The following is a 12,998-nucleotide window of genomic DNA, read 5'->3' as shown; positions in this document are numbered from 1 at the left end:
TAAGAATGAAGTATTTTCTTATGACTAACCTAGTAAATTGGAATTGTGTACAAGTAGGTTTTCTTCCTCCGGTGGATAAAGAAGGAGAACCTCTCGAGAAGAAGAAGTGGACGAAGGAACAAATCCACCAATCCATAATCAACGACGAGGTAATGAAAATCTTTGAATTTTCATTACCTAATGATATCTTGTGTAAGATAGGTGGATACAACAATGCCAAGGAGTTGTGGAACAACTTGGCTAAGTTCCATGAGGAGAGCTCCAATTTAAGTCATGAAGAGGAGTCAAGTGAGCCAAGTAGCTCACATCATGGAGGTATGGAATTAGAAGTTGAGGGCTACTCAACATCTAAGGAAGAAGAAGAGGAGAGTTCTTCTTTAAGATTGGAGCATGAAGAAGAAGCCTCTACCTCCTGAAGGGATGAAGGAGAGAGCTTAAATCCATGCTCAACCCTAGGTAACTCAAGCAACTTAATTTCAAGTAAATTACATATAATGTGCTTTGAGTGTAGGGAATATGGGCATTACAAAAGTAAATGTCCAAAGAGGATTAACAAGACTCCACCGGCACCAAAAGTCAAGGAAGCCGGAGTCCCGATACGCAAGGGCAAGGAGCACGTGGTGTGCTTCCAATGTAAGCATAGGGGACATTATAGGAGTCAATGTCCAAGGTGGAGGCAACCTCACAAGGACAAGAGACCAAGCACATCTATGGGGGGAGCTAAGGCAAACCCTAAGGTATCCTTTAAGGCACATTCTTGCAATTCTAATAAGACACATGCTAGTAGTTTTATTGCAATTGTCAATAATGATAAGCATGATAACCATAGAAACCGATACATGTGCTTAGGTGCCAAACATGTTAGCCTAGATAAGGACAATACTAGAAATGTCAACCCTAGAGTTAACTCATCTAAGGTTAAGGAAAACCTAGATAGGAATCCCAAAACAACTAGACATATGCCTAGGAATACCTCAAAGAAAAATGGAAAATTAAAGCTTGAGGTATTAAAGAAGGAAAATCAGGTCTTGAGGTCAAGACTTGACACTTTAGAAAAGGCTCTTAAGAATTTGGAGAAGTCAACTCTAGGGTCTAAGGGTCAAAAATCAAAGCCCAAGGACATGAGAGGTTTGGGTCACAAACCTAAGTCTCAAGTGGTCAAGCCCGCTTATCATAATGTTCCATTCGATTATGGAACAAGACCTAGGGCTAAGAAGACCATCACCAAGGTCACAAGGGGAGTCACCCCTAGAGTTGATCTTGATGAGTCCCAAATGACCAAGGCTTTAAAGCCTAGGAGGGTCATTAGGAGGGTTGGTAGGGAAGTCATCCCTAGTGAATATTTAGTGAACCCAATGAGCTCAAATAGGTATTGGGTTCCTAGGAGCGTGATTCCTTCACGCTAGATGGTTTAGGGTGTGCCAACCTTAATTGGATAGGTAGTTAACCTACTCATGGCAAAAGGTGGCATTTTAGAAATTTTCAAGGTGTAATCAAGCCTTGAAAATGAAATTAAAAATTATTCCTAAGGTGATTAGGATGTGCCAACCATATTTGAGGAGTTTCCTAGGATCAATCTAATTGGCACATAGTGATCTAAAAATCTTTAGTATATGATTTTAGGTCTATTACACTTAGGAATATAGAATTTATGGTAAAATGATCAAAATTATCAAAAATGGCAACTAAGGCTAGAATTAGGTATTTTCTATACCTTTATATGTTATTTGTCATACATTGTTTGTCATATGCCATGTCATGACATCATATTTATTTTATTATCATTTGAAATGTCATGATAATGCTTAGGTTAGTTATATGTCATGCCTTATTTAAGTTTCATACTTGATGACATGACATCATGACATTGGCACATGTTTCCACTTATGATATTATTTTATGCCATGTCATCATCTCTTGCATTTATGATCAATTAATTTGATTTAAGGATAGAAACACAATTTGATATGGAGATCAAATTGCTATTTAGAAAATGCATGAGAACTTAGCTTAAGATGACCTAAACCCATATCTCACATCAAAATTGACTTGGATGTGTTTGATACACCTTAGATGTGTGTGAGATATTAGGATTATGAGTTAGGATCAAGGTGCATAGTTCTTGTACCTAGATGAGCCTAATTCAATTTTGAGGATCATAGGGAAAACTTGTGTACAAGTCATGTACATTTAGCCCTAAGATTGTGGTCCTAAATTGAATGGTTTAAGATCATTTCAAAATTGATTTAAAAAATCTTGATGAAGCTTTTCTAGTGATAGCATTCATCATTGAGCAAGTTGATACAAAGATGGATTAACCTTGAGCTATTTCAAAGTCTTTCGAACTTTGTATTAAGATTAAAAAATGGGAGTTATTTTCATAGAAAATCATTTTTCCATGATAATATATGTGATGAGGAATGTATCCTCAAAATTTTACAATTTTTGGAATTTTCTATTTTTTAGGGGTTTCTGAATTTCGGGAGAAAAATTAGAAATCCTTATCAGAGAGTCGTGGAACAATCAGAGGAGATCCTGATCGGTCCAGGGAAGTCTGGATCGGTCACTGATCCGATCCGGGGTAGTGTGGATCGGTCGGGTGACCGATCCAGTGGAGTCCTGATCGGTCTGGTGACCGATCAGAGCGTGCCAAAATGCTGATTTTCGACTGTTGTCTAAAATTTCAGCTATGGAAGTTGGTGTTTTAGATTTCTAAAGGGTTGAAACTCTCCAAGACATTGTTGGTGCAATGGTTAAGGAGGAGTTGACATTTAGGGGGAGTTTTACCTATTGGTCAAGGGGGAGTTGATTTTTAGGGGGAGTTTTTTTACTCGTCAAGATTTTTGAGGATGAGTGATATGGGATTTTCACTAAGTTGATTGTTGATTTTAGTATCAAGGGGGAAATTAAGGGTTTCAATGAAAGGTATGGGACTTTCATTAGGAAGAAACTCCTGACCTTGATTCACTCCTTTTGATGTGTGTCAAAAAAGGGGAGAATGTCCAGAGAATGTTCAAGGAAGAACATTGGAGTTTGGGGAAAATGTTCAGAGAATGTTCAAGGAAGAACATTGGAGAACTATTGGAAAACCTAAGTTAGGTTATCGGGTTAACCTAACTTGATTATGGTTTTTGTCAAACATCAAAAAGTGGGAGATTGTTGGTGCAACCTTAGGTCAAGGTTGACCTGGGTGACCCGACTCGAGTTGACCTGACTCGAGGTATATTTTGATGTTTGACAAGAATGGAGAAGTTATATTTTGATGTTTGACAAGAATAGGAACTTGGGGGATTGTGGGTGCAACCTTTGGTCAAGGTTGACCTGGTTGACCCGACTTGAGTTGACCTGATTCGGGAAAAGTCCAAGTATGGAGACTTGGCACGGAAAAGTCCAAGCAGGGAGCTTGGCACGGGAAAAGTCCAAGTATGGAGACTTGGCAGGGAAAAGTCCAACCAGGAAGCTTGACACGGGAAAAGTCCAAGCAAGGAGCTGGACATGGGGAAAAGTACAAGTATGGAAGCTTGGCATGGGAGGTCGGAGAGGGCTCGGTAGCTCGTTCTCTGGACTGGATGGAGTTGGAGAGGGCTCGGTAGCTCGTTCTCCGGACTAGGTCAGAGAGGGCTCGGTAGCTCGTTTTCCGGACTAGGTCAGAGAGGGCTCGGTAGCTCGTTCTCTGGACCGGATGAAGTTGGAGAGGGCTCGGTAGCTCGTTCTCTGGACTAGGTCAGAGAGGGCTCGGTAGCTCGTTCTCTGGACCAGACGTGGAAGTCGGAGAGGGCTCGGTAGCTCGTTCTCCGGACTAGGTCAGAGAGGGCTTGGTAGCTCGTTCTCTAGATCAGGAAGGCTTTAGGGTTTAAGGCTGGGAAATTGGATCGGTCTGCTGACCGATCTAGTGATACTATGGGTATCTGGATCGGTCTGCTGACCGATCCAGTGATACACTGATTCTCACTGTGGGTCATCTGATCGGTCTGGTGACCGATCAGTAACCAAACAGATTGGGAGAAGGAATAGGAGGGATCGGTCGGTGGACCGATCCACCTATGGCCTGATCGGTCCACAGACTGATCAGGGCTCTGCAACCAACTCTCTGTGAGAGTTGGGATCGGTCTGGGGACCGATCAGCCTAGGGCCTGATCGGTCCCCTGACTGATCAGATCCATCCTGGATCGATCAGGGTGGAGCCTGATCGGTCCAGGCCTAGCCGTTGAGTCACAACGGCTAGATTTCTGTGTCTTCTTTGTCTTTTTCGCAGGTTCAGGTTATAAATCGAGGTTGAAGGCCTCTACAAAAGGGAGGAGTTGACTTCTTCTGCTTCGGCGATCTGAGCTTTGTTGAGCTCTCCACTACTGAAGCTTCGTGTGAGCTTCCCTCGGCTGGGTCTCCAACTGATCAGTTGCTGCTGTGGTTGGCATCCGTGAAGTTGCTGCTTCATCAACAGTCGACGAGAAGGAAAGCAAACTAGTGTTTTTACATTCATATTGTTCTTGGCTTCTTGCTGTATTTCTTGTACTCTGATCTTGCTGTTGCAAGAGAAATTTTGGCGAGGTTTCTCCACCCAGAAGGAGTGTTCATTAGCCGGTTTTCCGGGGTCTCATCCACCGACGGATTGATAGGATTCGTCCACCTTACGGACACGCCGAGGAGTAGGAGTATCATCTCCGAACCTCGTTATATCGTCATGTTTGAGGTTTGATCTTCTCCACTTTCATTTCTACTTTTTATTTCCGCTGCGCTAACTCAAATTGTAGGAAGAAACGAGAATTTGGGGTCGGCTATTCACACCCCCCTCTCTAGCCGCGTCCGAAGGTCCTAACACTGAAGAGGCGCCCGTTGCTGTGGATCATCGCCGAGACCATGTTAGTAGAGTTCTAGGCGCCTGGAGAAGGTCAAGGTGCCTGAGAGTCGATAAATTTTTAACACTTCACCGTTGCGTAGCCATTACATGTGTAAGTTCCCCATGGTGGTTTTGATGTGATCAACCAACTCAAGTTAGGACACATGTATGTTTGATGCGTTGTGTCTAGGTGTGTAGGAACTTAGGAGTACAAGAAGTCGAACGAAAGATTCAATTAGCGAAAAGGATGGCACGGGAGGAGTCAACGGACTCGGTGCATCCGAGGAACGAGGTGTTGTGAAAGCGTACACTAGCAGACAAGAAGGAAGTGTGTAGTATTTCCGAGGGACAAGAACCTAGAGCGAAAGATTGCTCGAGAAGAAGGCCGGAAGATGAGTTCGGATGAGCCCAATTCCGGATGGTCGAAATCACCTAAGCGAACATAGTCTGAACAGAGGAGAAACTAGACAGTCAACTTAGTAACTATTTAGGCGCTCGACCCAGGGGTGACTCCTCACACGATGTTGAGTGAAGGCATGTCAGTCGCGCCCGGGTGCTCGGACTAGGATAACCTTATCCTTTGTAAACCGTTGTTGGTGTGGATAAATTTTTATCCACGTTCAGGCGCCCGGACCCCATCTAGGCACTCGAAGCTACCACATCGACAAATAGTTAGATTCGACCAACAAGTTATAAATAGAGTCCTGATTTCAGTAGTTTAGAACAATACTTGTAAACGAGTTCTGTACTTCAATTTCTAGTTCTGTTTATACTTTTCTAAGCTTCCAACATTGTAAGAGGCTACTCTGCCTTTGGAAGAGTGAGATTTTAGTGAGCTACATTTGTCTTGGATTAACAATCCTTTAATTGTAAACCAAGTAAATATTCTTGCATCTTTCTTTATTTTATACATTACTTTCTGTTTCTTAACAAGTGTTTACTTAACTTATTCCAAAGATCGAGAAGGGATATTCTTGTAATTTCAAACAATTTACCCCCCTCTTGTCGGTTGACTAGGGACCTATAGTGTGGAGATAGAATTTACCTTGCTCAGGGTGCTCGGAGAGAGTCCAGATGCCTGAACTGACCCACATCAGCAAACAGTAACTTCGACCAGTGAGCCTAAAAGGAGCCCTAGCTAGTGCTCTTCTTTTGAACAACACTTTCTGTATTCGAGTTATTTTATCCTATTCTTAAAAGTTTGTGCTATCAACGTCCTATACGAGGTTTCTCTGCCTCCGACTTGTGTCGAAGAAGGAGTCGAGTAGTTGAGCTTCATTTACCTTAGATTAACAACCTCTCTGGTTACAAACCAAGTAAATCATTTATGTCTCATACTTATTTTATGCATTGTAGTTTCCTTTTAAAGTATTTGTTTTAATCAAAGTCATAAGTTTCGAGAAGAATATACTTGTCTTTTCAGGGCAATTCATCCCCCTCTTGCTGGCTGCATGAGATCTACACCTTAATCTAATTCTTGGAAAACAAAGGGTCGTATATAATCAATCTAGACTTGGGTATAAGTCTAAACAAAGATTCAAATCGTACTTATCTTTAGTGAATCAATCAAATAAAAACCTAGTCTAAGCATGGGTCCCTAAGTCTAACATGATTAATCAAGTTGGACTCAATCAATATTGAATCCCCAAGGATCAAATCCACTATCTTGATAGAGCTTATCGAGGCTACGATCCATGAGGAGCCAATAAAAAAAACTATTTTTGTTATTAAATAGAATTGAGTGATGTTTGATTTACTACTTTCTTTATTATACTTAGATTATGATAGATAAGGACTCAAACTTAATCGACACTTGACTAGTTAGACCTAGGAAAATTAAATATTCAATTTCTTTAAAAGACTTTGTTTAGAAGTAGTTGTTGCTCCAATACCCAAGAAGATCTAGTGTCTCACCACAACCTGTAAACCAATTATTGAAATAGATGTTTAATTGACTAACTATTAAACTTTAGTCTAATTCAAATGTAAATCAATCCTTAGATTTTAATTTAAATTGAAGATAAAATTAGTCATCTCACAAAACTTATAAGGTTCCCTAATTAACAATATAAAAAAAGGGTGAGATGGATTTAGGTTTAAAATTAGTTAATTAAAACTTAAACTTAATCAAACTTAATTTTTAAATCAAATCAAACCTAATTAAAATTTAAATCTAATTAAACCAAATTTAATCAAATTATACCTAAATAAATCTAATTAAACCAAAATTTACTTAATCAAACCTTAATTAAACCAAATAAAAAACAAAATTATTTTCAAAACTTAATTAATTTCAAAATCTTTTATTTTCAAACCTTAATTATTTTTAAAACTTAATTATTTTCAAAGCGTAATTAAAATTTTTAAAATTCAAACTTAAATATTTTTTAAAAATTTAAACTTAAATATTTTAAAATTAAAAATTAAATATTCTAAAATTCAAACTTAAATATTTTGAAATTAAAACTTAAGTATTTTTCTTTTTGATTTTCAAACTTAAATATTTTGAAACTCAAACTTAAATATTTTTAAATTCAAACTTTAAAATTTTTCCCTCAAACTTAAATATTTTTCCTTAAATTTAAATATTTTTCAAATTGAGAGATAATCTTCTCAAACTTAAAATCAACTTCAAAATTAACTTAACTTCATCTTACACAAACTCATTACCTTAACATGTTTGATAACATAGAATGAGTGAAATAGAAAATTATGAAAGTAGATGATATATCATTAGACTTGTTTTTGCATGCTTGGACTCTAGGGGCAAAGTCATTAATCAAGGCATTAATGAAGACATTAATTAAATTATTTAAGCTCATTGTCCCTACAATACAAATTACTTAAATTTTTTTTAGGAGAGAAATAGGGGGTTAAAAATTAAATATTTTCAAATATTAAGTATTTTCAAGAGTTTAAGTTTTTTTTTTAAATAAAAAGGGTTATATTTTAAAAAGAAGGTTTATAAGTTAAGATCTTTCAAATTCAATTGCTTCTTCAAAATTTTAAAGAAATTCTTTTCAAAGCTAAGGATTTAGCTAAGGTTTTTTAAAGAAAATATTTTTAAAAGCTATGTATTTAGCTAAGTATTTTTACAAGGAAAATCTTTTTAAAGCTAAGTAAGAAATCCTTTTCAAAGCTAAATATTTTCAAAGAAACTCCTTTTAAAAGCTTAATATTTTTTCCAAAAGAAAGTTAAGTGATACTTTTAGGGGAAGCTTTAGGGAATAAGATTAAAAGTTAGCTTTTTAAATTTAAGTACTATTTTTTTCCAAGTTAATAACTTTTCTCTCTACTTAGTAGTTTTTTTATATATGTCAAAAGGGGAAAAATGTGTTAAAAGTAAAGTAAAAAATCTTTATTTTCAGAAAGAGTAACATGTTAAAGGGGAGTGCGTAACATTTTATTTCTTTTTTCCTCAAAAAATATTACTTAGAAATTTACTTATTATTTGCCTTACTATTTTGAATGTTTTTACTAAACTTTGAACTATATTACCATAAATCAAAATGGAGAAGATTTTTAGTGTTGGAAGCACCAGCTACTGAAACTTATGTTTTGATATTAGCAAAGGTTTAAAGTTAAGTTGTGTTGTTATTCTAACAAGTTGAACTAAATATGCAAGAAAATCCTAAGTGATCTTAGACAAAGTGAAAGTCCTAATTGAGGCTAGGCAAAAGGTGGAAGTCTAAGCTGCGTTAGGTAATGAAGTCCTGGTCCGGGGGACTGAACAAGTCTTGGTGGGTTGAGGATATTGGGTGAAATCCTAGGGTCAAAGACACTAGGTGAAAATCCTGAGGGTCGCGGACACCAAGTGGAAGATTGGAAGGGTTGGGGTTCGGATGTTCAGTGGGAAATCCTGATGTCTCAAATACTGAGCAAAGTCCAGACGGTTTGGAGGATCGGTCTAGCAAAAGACAATCTCTCCTTAGAGGAGTAGGTGAGGGCGCGTTCTCCGGTGAGGGAATAGTAGACGTAGACTGTCAAATTTGAAATTTAAATTTGAAATTTAGAATCGGACAGTCCGTAGACTGTCAAATATTTTATTTCCATATTATGTTATTGTGCTAACTTTATTTTATAGGGTATATTTGGTATTCTGGACTAACATGTCTTGAAGAAAGTTAATTGCACAAAAGAGCTTCGGGTGAATAGTGCTCGAGGCGCCTTCCATGGTTTTGAAGGCGCCTCAGACACATTGGTTGAAGGGGCTTTCGAGTGCCTTGAAGGCACCTTTGGATTGATAAACTTCGCAAAAAGTGAATATTATCGAGATTGAAGTTGCTGGGATAAACATCACAGCTGGAGGTGCCTTGGAGGGTGTTAAAGGCGCCTTCAACACTTTATAAAAGAAGTCTTCGAGCAGATACTTCAACACCTCATATTTACGATCCTTTTCTTGCACGCTACTTCAAGGATAATCCTGTGACTCTGTGACATGACTCCAACGACCGAAAGCACTATTCTCCAAATTCTAAGTTGTCTATAATTCTCTTGTAATTGTCTTTTGTATTTGTAATTTGCAAACTATTAGTGAATTGTCAAAAGGAAACACTTAACGAGTGTGGGCGTTGAAGTAGAAATCGTCACAGACTTCGAACCAAATAAAAATAAATAGTGTTAGCCATTATTTTTCTTTACTATTTTTTTCTGCTGCGTTGTTCTGTGTTTTTCGAAATTATGAAACCCACGAGCGCTATTTACACCCCCTCCCACACCCCCTTCTTCTCTCCCTCCTCCTCCTCCCTCCCTCCCTCTGGCTCATCGATCCTGCAAGAGCAACATTCAAATTTATAGTGGATATCCACAATGGATCAATCAACTGATGAGTAAAATCAGTTAACTCATAAGCAGAAATTAGTCTGAGAACAACTCTTTAAAAGAGTGTTTTGAGAAAAATTGACATAGTCAGTTCTTGAGGGGTTAATGACGAAGTGTTGCTGCATTTTCTACCATGAAGAGGTAATCCAAAATGACAAGTAAGTATCTAAAGTAAAGTTTCTTAATTATAAAATATTTTTGCTTTTATTTCTATTTGTATCTTGTATTTTTGTTCTATAACTTTGTAACTATAGATTTGTTAGAGGCTTCCCCGCCTCTTAAACGTATCCGAGAAGGATAAGACTTAGTGGTAGTAGTCGTTAGGACTAGGCCTTGGACATAGTCTTCTTGGGAGGCGGTGAACTAAGTAAAACAACTATGTTTGCATTGCACAAATCAACTCAATGTGATTGAAGATATTCACATCTCATCTAGCTCACACGGATTTTAACAAATTTGTCCCATTTGATCAATTATATTTTTCCACATTTATTTTGACCCACTTGACTGGCCATTCTTAATTGGCTCGATCAAACTATTAGAACACAATTTAACTAACCCAATTGGACAAACCTATATATGTGATCTAACTTGTTCGTCAAGCCTGATCAATTCGTTCAGCTGCAAGCTTAGTAAGTTAGAAACAATTAGATTGTAAAAGAGTCGCTATTTTGTATTTAAATGAAATTAGTGAAATTCTTCTTTTATTATGAATCTCATTGTTTCATATAATTAGTAAATAATAATAATAAAAGTTTTAGTAGTTATATTATTTTGAGATGGATCAAATTATTATATATGTTGTAAGATGATTCTAAAGTAAGAAAATGTAATGCGATTTGATTTTGAGATACAATTAATATCTAGATAAATACAGATGATATATTGAGAATAACACATTAGAGATTTAAGGTGAAAATCATTTGGCAATTTAATAAGTATCTTCGAGTTTCTTATGTAAGCTGGGTGCTCTGGTCCTGCAACTTGATATTATCCAATGTATTAACGTACTTTGAATAGTTGAGAGTTGGACCCCTGTAAAGAATTGTGTATAGACTCGGCCTACCAAAATCATCAAAATAAACTATTGGCACAATATAAATCCACCATTTTTAAAGTTAAGAGCTATCCAAATTCTGCCTCAATCATTCAGATCCAACGCCACAAAAAGACTTGGCCATGACGACTTGACCTATCAAAGACTGCGTCAATTCATCATTTTCAGTTCTCAGTGCCATAATTCCATCTTTTAATTTCTGGCTCCATGATTTCATTTCGGATGAAACTAAATGATCCCTGTCTATAAAAGCAGATCCAGAATCAAAGAAACTTTCACCAATTTTCCTCCCATTTCAAAGTATATAGTAGATACTGATCTCTTTGTCCCCAATTCCAACAGTATCATGTCCAGTGATCAGAACAACTCTGGTTGCCATGAAGCTCCTAAACCCCCACAGGCTCCTCGGAAGTGGCTTACGGTTCTCTGCATCGACGGCGGCGGGGTGCGGGGAATCATACCGGCTACGATCCTGGATTTCCTTGAATCCAAACTCCAAGTGCGCCCATACACATACAGAAACTTTTTGTAGCAAAAAAGCACCTACTCTTCACGCTGGTGATGATTGTGCAGGAACTGGATGGACAGAGCGCGAGGATCGCCGATTACTTTGATGTGATTGCCGGCACAAGCACTGGCGGTCTTATCACCACGATGCTTTCGGCTCCTAACGACAAGAAAAGGCCCCTCTTTGCTGCCAAAGAAATAATCAGTTTCTATTTAGAACACTGCCCCAAAATTTTTCCACAGAAGTTAGTACATAAGACATATTGCATGAAAATTCTTGTAGATCTAGTTTTAGCTCCGTTTCATCCCTCATGCAACCTATTGTTCTTTCAGAATTTGGTTCATGTCTAATATCTTTCATGCAATCCATCGTTGTAAGTACGACGGTCAATACCTTCACTCTATCATCAAGAAGTTGCTAGGCGAGACACGCCTCAGTGAAACGTTAACGAATGTTATCATCCCCACTTTTGATATCAAACTTTTGCAGCCAACCATCTTCTCAACATATGAGGTAGTACTGTTTTTTTCTTTTCTTTTCTCTGGTAAAGTAAAGTGTCTAATTTCATTCATGTACACAGGCAAAGACCGATCCGTCAAAGAATGCCTCTCTTTCCGATGTGTGTATTGGCACATCTGCAGCACCAACCTATCTTCCAGGGCATTGCTTTACAATCAAAGAGAAAAGTTATAATCTCATTGATGGCGGTGTAGCAGCAAATAACCCTGTAAGTAGTCTATCTCCACTGTTTAGATGAGCTACGTTCTATACTTTAACAAAAACCCACTATAAGTCCTGATGTACAATATGATGAACAGACCTTGGTTGCCACGACACAAATATGGAAGGAGGCCATCGCTGGGAATCCTGATTTTTCGAGGTGCAGTCCTTTTAACTATGACAAGTTGCTGGTCATCTCGATTGGAACTGGATTGCCCAAACAAGAGGCAAGGTTTACTTCTCTACAAACCGCCAAGTGGGGTTTGCTTGGGTGGCTGTTCCACAGAGGGACTATGCCCATCATCGACATTTTTACTCAAGCAAGTGCAGACTTGGTTGACATCCATACTTCTGTTGTTTTCAAGGCACGCAATACCAAACATTACCAGAAGCATTATCTACGAATACAGGTAACGGGACCTTTTCAGCATTTGAAGAAGCCATTCTAATGGGTAAAAGTAAGGTTGGTTTTGATGTGAGCAGAATGATGCACTGACTGGAGATGCTTCATCAATGGACATAGCGACGACGAAGAACCTCGAGAAGCTGGTTGAGATTGGCAAAGAGCTCCTCCAGAAGCCTGTGTGCAGGGTGAACTTGGAGACTGGACAATTATCTGAGGCAATGGATGGTGGAACCAAGCAAGTGGCTGAAACTAATGCAGAGGCTCTCGCTCGTTTTGCAACCAAACTGTCAAGAGAAAGGAGCCGCAGGCAGATGGGATAAATCTAGCTTTGTATTGGTGGTGTGTGGCAATTGTATGAATGGCTCAAAGTGTGCTTTCGACGATGAATAAACATCTTCTTCCTCCTTCAATTCCCACCTTCAATTCCACTTTTCTACTTCACTCTCCCCCTCCACCATTTCACAAAGTCAACAAGCTTGAATTAGGTCAATTTGTATTATTATGTGTTGAGATATATCGGTGTGTAACTTATTGGCTGGATAGATTGACTCGTGGTGGCAAAAGGTGAATATGTTCGTCCTCAATGTCTCCGCCAACTCGTCTCAGGGTCAACAAAGAGGAGATAATCATGGACGACTACTAGCTTTTG

At 38.3% G+C, this 12,998-nt stretch overlaps 1 protein-coding gene across 1 annotated transcript; it reads left to right on the top strand.

Annotated features, from left to right (window-relative positions):
- Positions 1 to 10,819: 10,819 nt before the first annotated feature.
- Positions 10,820 to 12,759, top strand: LOC121996378 (patatin-like protein 2). The gene is made up of 6 exons (XM_042550341.1): positions 10,820 to 11,214; positions 11,289 to 11,467; positions 11,556 to 11,736; positions 11,804 to 11,950; positions 12,042 to 12,353; positions 12,427 to 12,759. The coding sequence occupies exons 1-6, from the start codon at positions 10,948 to 10,950 to the stop codon at positions 12,667 to 12,669; spliced, it is 1,329 nt and encodes a 442-aa protein (XP_042406275.1). The 5' UTR covers positions 10,820 to 10,947; the 3' UTR covers positions 12,670 to 12,759.
- The last annotated feature ends 239 nt before the right edge of the window (positions 12,760 to 12,998 follow it).

The sequence above is a fragment of the Zingiber officinale genome, chromosome 6A (assembly GCF_018446385.1).
Source record: "Zingiber officinale cultivar Zhangliang chromosome 6A, Zo_v1.1, whole genome shotgun sequence".
Classification (NCBI taxonomy): Eukaryota; Viridiplantae; Streptophyta; class Magnoliopsida; order Zingiberales; family Zingiberaceae; genus Zingiber; species Zingiber officinale.
This window is presented reverse-complemented; position numbering and strand designations above follow the sequence as displayed.